Here is a 9,394-nt window from a genome sequence, read left to right as displayed (position 1 = left end):
GGGGGGAGCAGGCCCCGGGGCGCCCCCGCCGCCAGGCCGCGGCTCTCGGTACCTGCAGGCGCTGGGGGAGGGGCGGCTCCTGCCGGGCAGCGAACGCAAATAAAGACGCGCGGTGCCTGCGCGGGGCGGATTCTCCCTCCCCTCAGTGTTGTTTTAAGGTACACTTTTAAAACCGCTCCTATTTCGTAATTCCTTTTTTTTTTTTCTCCACACCGCACTTGAGCGAGGCATTTGCAATACCACTTTTTTGGTGCCTCCGCGCATTCAGGTTGTCACAACTTGACAGCGCTGCAACCACCGCACGGACCTGCCCAGCCTCGCTCCTGTGGCCGCGAGATCCCGCGGCTGGGATGCACTTTCGAGGCGGCCTTTTTTTCCAAGCCTCCTGCTCTTAGGACTGCTTGTTTGTTATTATTTCGTGTTTTAGTGAGAGATTTAATTTTCCTTCATAATCATCCCCTACTCCAAATGTTCGTGAGATTATAACAGCTTGCAAGCCCCATAATAGCGCCTCCATCCTGATTGAAATCTCATGCGCTCATGTTCCTTCTTTCACCTCTTACCTTTCTGAATAACTAGCTATTCTGCCTTTTTTTTTTTTTAAGGGAATCTTTCTCACGTGTTATTTATGATTTGCTACTCTTCCACCTTTTTTTCTCTTCAAAATTTGCAAAGCCTGCCGTGACATTTAAAAGCACAAATGCAAAAGAAAAATAAAACAGATTTTTATACTGTTGTATTAACTCAATAGATGGGACCATTGGGGATAAAATGTCACAGCTTTAAAATCCACTGATGCGGAAAGGATTAATCAGCTTTTTGCAGAGACTCAGAATGGAAAATACTGTTTTATTTTTTTTTAAGTCGCTTCCTAAATATGATGAATGCCCTGTTTTTTTTTTTCTCCTATTCAGATCAAAAAAACACTGCAGATTTGTATTGACATTATTTCTGCTGGATTTGAATTTCCTTTTGAAGATGATTTTGAGAAAAACTGTCATGTTACCTAAAGTCATATTTGACCAGCAATCAATATTCAGAATGGGAATTGAAATATTTTTCCATTACTGAAATTTTGCATATTTTTACTCAATTCCGTGTAAAATTAAGAACAAAACAAAAGTACAGCATAAAAACGGGGTCATATTTTAACTGACAGGTTATTTTCATTTTAAAGAAAGAAAAGATGCAGAGCACAAACGGCAGTATTTCCCCCACACACACACCCTGTTTCCTACAGTGTTTTTCTTTGAGATTAGTTTGTTCATTAATATGCCTTTCATGTAAACATGATATACATTTCAGCCAAAGTAAAATACAGGCACAGTTTGTGGTTTCCAGTGAATGGTGCTTGCCATAAATAAGTATGGACACATAAGAGGAACCAACACTGCGCACTGCATTGTCAAGTGGAGCAGTAAGGCCTTTTGAAGTCCTCTGGGCAGGAAGCAGCTCAGCCTTTTTAATTAGAACACATACAGCTGGAGGATATACAGGAGGAGTCTCCGCAGAATTTATTTTGGGAAAGGAGAGACATATCCTTCAGGTGTTCTCATTAATGCAGGCTTAAACACAGAGCATAAAACCCAGCATTTTAAGAAGAAGAAGAAGGAAGAAAAAAACACCTTTCCCCCCAAATACCAGAGCTGAAATCCTGCTCTGCCTGAAATCAACTGATGTTTTGCCATTTAATTCAATGAGACCATAATTTCTTTCCAGAAAATTAGTATGGACCGCTTGATCCCATTCCCATCAATAGTAAGGCTGTATGCAGAAAACTGCTGATATATTTTCAGTGTGTTTACATATAAATACATAGGAACATCAACAAAAAAAAAATTAATTTCAAGCTCAGTCCTGCATTTCTTTTGCATGTAAGGCCACCCTGGATTTCACAAATGATTTCCATTCTGAGAGGTCAAAATCAGCTCTCATGTGAGGATCAGACTGGAATTATCTCCGTGGTATTATTATAGCTTTGTATTTTTAATGAGAATTGAATTTGGATCTCTGGAGGAAGAAGTACCATTTGGTTTCCTTACTGAGCACTGATGAAACAGATTAAAAAATCTCTGGAAGTGATAGACTGGGAGAATCTGAATTTATGTGCAGTTTTGTTATGCAAGAGAGGCAGTATCAGACATACAAGTACCACTGAAAATGAGAACTTTAAGCAGTTCTTTTAAACATTGCAACTGAAAGTGATCATTGTTTCCTTTGAACCTCTGCCTAGTAGGTCATAATTAGTTTATAATTTTCAGGATTTCCATAATTGATTATGCAACCAGAATCTGCTCTACTATTTACTAAGAAAAAGTCTTTGTCAGCACTTAATCTTGTAATAAAAAATCTTGAAGCAGCTATGCACATTATTAGTTTTAGACGTCAGATATATGATGTCAAAGTATTTATGGAGACAGTAGAAAATGACAGGTATATTAATGTTTTAACTGCTAGCTATTCATAAAAATCTCTGTGTAAGAACTAGATATGATTGTTCTTGATGAGACCTGGTTTTGTTTAATTTGGGAAATAAGCCACATTATTATTTAGGTATTATTTTGTAAACCAATAATACCTGGGTTTAGTTATAATAAGCTATGTTCAAATTTTTGAAATGTAACACAGTTGCCGCTAGTGTTATTCCACAGATTTATTAAAAACATTTTGCCTGAGTTCTAGATGCTTTCTGATCAAAATAACTAAAATCATTTGACCATACCACAGATTTAATCACTCTAATTATTCAGTTTAAAATGACAGGAGTATTTGTGTGCTGCATTTTGATCTGTGGATACCAGAAATGATTTTACTGATAGCTATGCAAGTTATCATATTTGATTTATATTTGTTAAATGAATATAAAAAAAAACTTTAAAAAGCAAAAAACTTGCCCCACTTCTTCAGGCTTTTGCAAACTGAATTAATATTTCTGTGGATGAGTATGTGAGATTTGCATATATTTTCAGGAGAGCAATTGCTGATTTCTTACCTATGTATCCGTAAAATTTCTTTTTGGATCAATGTTAGAGAAGGTGTCTAAGGTCTCTGGGTTATTGATGAGTCTTATTTATCTATAAACTGATATTACACTGATTTATAAATTTGCATATTTCTGCTGTATTATGTTCTTTTCAAGCATACTTTTCTTTTGCATGTCATAGCTTTGCTTTGAAAGTGTGAAGATGGTGTCTATTCCTAGAAATAGATAAAAGATATATTTACAAGCAGGTTTTGACACTACCTAAGCAAGAAAAGTAAAAAAGTATATTCTTATTGTTCAGGTTTTTCTGAGTATGTCTTTCTCAATCTGTTACCTGTTAAATCTCATTTCAAAATGGTTAAAAATCTGACAAACACCAACTTTAGAGATTTATAAAGTATTTTAAATATAATTTTTAAAACATAATGCTACCATATCACCATTATAAAATGAACTCAGATCTTTGAAATCTAAAATAGGTGTGTGTAATTTAACCTATCACTATTCGAAGCAGGGAAATCTATTTTAAGATAATAGGGTTTGACTGTATTTCTCTCTGTACCACTGGAGGAAAGGCTTTTTGTTTAGATTTTAAAAGACTATTTCATGATTACTTTTTGTGTTGTTAGACAGCTCTGTGGAGTAGTAATAGGATTTTACAAAACCATTGGATTTTTAAAAATAGGTTGTGTTTTGTATCTGCAGCATGCATGCTGTTTGTTTTTATGTGGAACACTGAAAGAGTGCTGTATTAACAACAACAAAAACAGTTCCAGTATTATATATTTCAGCCTTCTGAAAGATCTTCTAAAAATTCAGTGTCTTAAATGTACACTGTGCAATTCATTTGAAACAAATATCTTTGATCTACAGTTTTCTGAGAAACGTAGCTGGTTAGTGGATTAGTGCTCTAAAAATGCAGCATTTAGTTGCTGTTTGAAGAAACCCATTTCCAAATGTTATGCAATTAATTTTGGCTGGAATTAAAATAGTTTTGGGTTTTTTGTAGAAATCAGTAGTCAAAGGAGTAAAACTTGCCTGTTTTTTAAAGTGATTTTTGTCATGGGTCAGTGACCCAATGTCAGAGTTAAGCCATTGCCTCGAACACACTAAGCAGTAATGTAGCTTGGTTGAGGAGTTAGAGTGGATGCCGGCTTTTATTGGTAATGCTGCCTTGGACAGGACCTAGGCCTGAAACAATGGAGAGATGAGTTCAGTGGTTTATGTGCCTCTGAATAACTTCTTAAAAGGGGAGGATAGTCTCTGCTTTCTGATTGCTATCCGGCATTATTTCTAAATCATTCTACAAACAAAATCTTTTTTGTTACCTGTATGGGACTGGGGACACCACTGTGCAGCCATTTACAGAGATGCCAAGTTAGCTTGTCAAGCCCATTGTGCTAGGTACCAGTTTGGTTTTACAGCCTTTAGTCAGAGTCTGTGACAGAGAAGTGGGGAGTTTCCAGATGGAGAGGTGCAAGGCAGCAGCCCCGCTTTCGAATCATTGCTCTGCTGCTAGAGGGGCTTTGCACATGCTGTGGCCAGGGCTGGAGTCTCTCTGGAAGTCTGCAAAGGTTTTGCTTCCTACCGTCACCAATCTTGCATGACGTACTGAAGGGGTTAGAGCTGAGGAGAAGAGGGAGATTGGTGTGGAAGTATAAAAACGTCTTAAAATTATTTTTCCTGTAGATCTTTGCACCTACAATATAAAACTACAGCCTAAAAGCTGAGATGAAGTTAGTCAAACATTGTTTTTGTTAACCTTGTTAGTTTCTCAATTTACCGATCTGGTTTTAATATCACCTTTAAGCTTCCTTCTTCCTGCTTCTGCACATTCTGCCCCCCAACAAGGGCAGGAGTAGCTGTCACTCCTCCAGATGTAGCCCAGACTCTTGTTCCTATCCAGATGCTTCTTCCTGCCTGGACTGTTCCCAATTCCATGTCCAGTCATAGATCCTGGGACATTCCCTTGTCCCCATCCCTCCAGGTGACTAAGACCTGTTCCTGAGGATTAGTCTGATGGAGGAGCTGCTTTTGCAACTACCATCCTGTTCCATTTGCCCTGACCTAGATGCATAAAAGCTAAAAACCTCTGTTCAGAGGTCTGCCATGCCAACTGTAGACTCCTTGCTCAGGCAGGTTCTCCTATTAAAGGTGGCTTGGTGGAGCATTAGCAGACTTACAGGTTACCCATCACTTGTCCTGTGAAGTGCCCTAAATCAACTGAGTGATCTACCTATATGGGACAAACCCACACAAATTCTTCCTCCTCCAGCATCTCTGTGATGGCTTAATTCCAGTAGAGATTACAAATACTTCTCCAAAGGTAATGTTCATTGCTCTCTATTCATCCTATATGCTAACCAGAATCTTCATGTATTCTTGTGGATCATCTGTTGATTTGTTTGTTGACTGTGGGGGGATTAAACAGCATCTAGATATATTTAAACAAGAAGGTGGCTCCTGGGAATATGGGACAAGTATAAAAGAGAATTGTGGGAATATAGGAGTTTCTAAACGTGAGTTCAGCTGTTCTCATTTCTGCTGCATCCTCACTCTTAAGTCATTCTCAGGGCTCTTCTTAAATAATACCTGAGCTTTGACCTTTATATCTAGCCACAGATTTGAGTATGAATTCAAAGGATATGTCAGCATGAATATTAGGATTTTTCTGTGATCAGTCAGGTTATTTGGGTCCAAGTAATGGGTAAGAACCCAGGATAAGACTGAAATGATTCTCAGTCAGTTGATTCTTGGTCATATATCAGTGTCTTTTGAGAAAGCTGATGTGGTTTGCGTGTCTTCAAAGTAAAGAAAAATTGGTTTGTTTGCTGCCCTTTACTGTGGAAAAGTCTTCCCTACCCATTCCAAGCAATCTCTTAGTCTTGCCTCTTTTTAGCGCATGTGATTGAAGAAACAATGAACCCTTTTTATTCTTTCCCCCTAACGAGGGTTGTAGGTTACTTTCAGCAGTGTCAAGGGACTTGTGACTCATCCAGCTAAACAGAACGTTCTAAACTGACCTGTAGAGTCACAGGTAGCAGGATTTTATTGTCATTTCTATTGCTGTTGTTTCAACAGGTTCCCACAGCCAGCGTGACAATTGAAGGAGCTTCTGCCCTCAACCGTGTCCGCTGGGCCCAGGCTGGGAAGGAGGTAGCAGTTGGTGATTCAGAAGGCCGCATATGGATCTATGATGTTGGAGAGGTACCTCCTTTTTTTTTTTTTTTTCTTTTTTTTCAAAGACTCAACTCCTGGAGGGTACCACCTCCAAGTTTGAGAAAAGATCATACATCATTATGTACGAGTAGGACACACCCAGAGAAGGTGCCAGGTGACTTTCATTGGAATCCCCATTGATTTTGGGTTGCCAGCAGTGTGGTAGCTGTAAAGGTACCTTGCAGAAGAGTTAACTAGTGAAAGTCTTATGAGGAAGTCTGTTTTGAGGGTCTTCAATGTTTATTAACAATTTTTAATTCTTTTAAGAAGTGGTTCCTTGAGTACAGTTGGAAAAAGTTACAAAGGAACATAAAGAGGACAATACAGTTGCAGAAAGAAGATGTGTTGTTCTGAAGTTGGTCTTGTAGGATTCACCTTTTATATTCTAATGTCTCTGACTTCATGACTAGCTTGATGTTGCACATTTTCTCAGCGTGGCATGCAAAGAACAAATCTGTTCTTTTAATACCACTGTCTGAATATGTGCAAAGGTGCTAACAGGAGGAAATGAGAGGTATCATTCTGAAGGACTGTAGATGCATGAGCGATAAAGAGAATATGTAGGCGCTGAGAAATAGCAGGATGTGTATTCTGTGTCTAAGGCTGCTCCCAATTTACCCTACTACATACTATAAAAACCATCTAAACTGCAGTATGTTTGGCACTGACGGAATCTGCCTCTTTGTTGAGTACAGTGTAAAGTGTTCTGTCGGCATTACAATTCCTTGGAACAGTCAGGGATGAATCTTTGAGCAATCAGCTTTTATGTAGAGAATTTGTTTTCCATCATTATCTGTGATAGGATACTGAGATATCCATCTCTACACAGTAGGGAAACATTATAGAATACATACAGAATTATCTATAACTCATATAAAGTGATTTTATGGCCCATAGCAAAATTGCTTGTGCCTGACTCATATTTTTGGATTGCATTCACTTGTGCAGGAGTTGCCTTTCTTCACAAATGTTTGCTGAAACTTCTTGCTGTATTGTTAGCATAATTTCTAAACTGTGTGAGGTTATTATATTCAAATTTCCACTACAACACTGGCAGGTCAGGCTGTTTTTATTTATTTTTTATTTTTGCATGATTGTTCTGAAGTGGTGGGTTTTCTGTCTTTCAAGTGATGTGACAGGCTATGGAAATGTCTCTCATGACAACACAGTCTGATCTTGTCTGGGAGTCTAGACAGGCTGTAGAAATGTCTCTTTTTGCATATCATACATGAAACCATTCACAGGATTGTTTATCCCTGCAAGCTCACCCAGGAGAAAATAGATTTAGTGTTCTCTGCAGAAGAAGTAATATTTAAGTTTTTGGTCTTTTCACTGCATAATCAGAATTCAACTTGCAAAATGAGTCACAGTGATACACTCAGATCAAAAAGAAAGTCAGGGCTTCTGTGACTTGAAAAGAGAAAGAAAAGAGAGCCATTCAAAAGTAGTTATTTGTGCAAGTCCAGATCAGTGTTACATAACATGTTCTGCTTCACGGATGTTATATGCTCGGCCTGTGCAGAGTCCCAGCGTCTCCAGCTCAGCTCCATACATACTTGTGCAAATAGATAAATGTCCGTCCATACAGCAGCTGACATGTCATGGGCCATTGACACCCCTTCTCCCCTTTCAAAATAAATGAAGGAACTTACTAATTTGCTGCCTAGTTCATTTACAGTTCTTTTTGCAGTTACTACTCATTTTGGCAGTCTCGGTCTCTGCAGTAATTCCTGTACCAAATTTAGGAGAGGTGGTCTGGACCGCCGCCTCAGATATTACCAGGATTGCTGTGTTGTTAGGAGCTTTTTCTGGTTTAAAAAAGAAGGAGGAGGAGGGTGCTCAGCTATTCTCCAGCACAACTCTTGTCAGTACAAAGCACTCCCTTAAGGGAGATGCAGAAATACTTTGCAGTTCTAATGCTTGCAACCAAGGGCTTGTGCAGTGAACAGCAGCTTCTTCGCTCACTAACCCTCTGTGCCAGTTCATAAAGAGCCCTCTGATGAGTTACGTGGATTACGTAGCTGTTCCCAGGCATGATGCACAGTGGATCCATGGCATGTACATGCCTCTCTGGAAGTGTTTGGCAGAACTATGGCAGCCTTTGAGGCTCCCTCTTTCCTTCAGTATGTAGACGCTGATAAGTGAGACCCTTGGCTAATCTGGGATGACTATCCTTTTCATGTGGGTTTGGTTCTGGGATATGGCTGGGCAGGGCTCAGGGTTCAGTTTGAAAGGGGCAGCCCTGCGCCCTCTGTCAGCCGATCATCCCTAGCCACATACTGTGCTGTCCCCCTTTCATGCCAGTAGTAGTGCTTATGTGACCCCACGTTGTGGTGGAAGGAGCTAAATCAGTGGAGCAGTATTGACCTTTTGTTTTTCAGGGTATTTTTCTCCATGAGCTAACTGACCCTGGGAGAGCAGATGAGCACCAGCAACAGTACAAGGGAAGTGATGTGAACATGTGGCTGGGGGCAAGGGGCAGGGAGCTGGACTGCACAGCATTTAGCAACACCTAACTCACATTTGACTCAACCATATCATAAAACATTACGCTCAGCCACAATAGTTGATCTTTCAGCTCTACAACGCTTCTCTTCTGGCTCTGACTTCTGAAAAGGTGTCATTGCTGGAAGAGCTGGCATGCCATTAGGCTACAGTGTCTTTAAAGCTCATCCCTGACTGATGGATAACCTGATAGCATCCATTTGTTTGAAGATGTACCTTTCTGATTTGGGACGATGAGTGTGATTACTTCCATCAGAGAGTCAGCAGGCTTTTGCAAAGACCCTAAATACATTCACTGAAAACATTAATACTCCACTTCTTATTTCACCCTTTCTTAAACCTTCCTTTTCACCATGACTGTTCAAAACATCTCATTAGACTAGCTATAAAGTTGCAACAAGTTGGTTCCATCATGAAAAGAGCTGGATATATGTGTTGTTGCACTAAAATAAAGCACAGTGTCTTTGAACCTCACATTGGTATATAAGCAAATTTTCTTACCTGTTTGAACAAGCAGAATTGATTCAATGAATTTTGGTCAGAGCAGCAAACATACTAAGATATTAAATCATTAAGGAAGATACCAAATCATGTAAGTGATAAGAATTTTTACCTTGTTATATTCATCACTGTTTTAAAGACCTCTTCTAGAGAACAGTAAATTTATTGCTGCAATCAACCCATGGT

General features: G+C 39.3%; 1 protein-coding gene across 1 annotated transcript in view; it reads left to right on the top strand.

Annotated features, from left to right (window-relative positions):
- DYNC1I1 (dynein cytoplasmic 1 intermediate chain 1) overlaps nucleotides 1–9,394 on the top strand; it is a gene marked incomplete at its 5' end in the record, with an annotated part of 174,393 nt that overhangs the window by 148,239 nt on the left and 16,760 nt on the right. The window contains one exon of the mRNA XM_026072651.1: nucleotides 6,065–6,190. Coding sequence (XP_025928436.1) covers nucleotides 6,065–6,190 — 126 coding nt within the window. The remainder of the gene's footprint in view (nucleotides 1–6,064; nucleotides 6,191–9,394) is intronic.

Source organism: Apteryx rowi, unplaced genomic scaffold (genome assembly GCF_003343035.1).
Source record: "Apteryx rowi isolate R43461 unplaced genomic scaffold, aptRow1 scaffold_346, whole genome shotgun sequence".
Classification (NCBI taxonomy): Eukaryota; Metazoa; Chordata; class Aves; order Apterygiformes; family Apterygidae; genus Apteryx; species Apteryx rowi.
The sequence above is the reverse complement of the archived record's forward strand: the minus strand, read 5'-3'. Positions and strand labels throughout refer to the sequence as shown.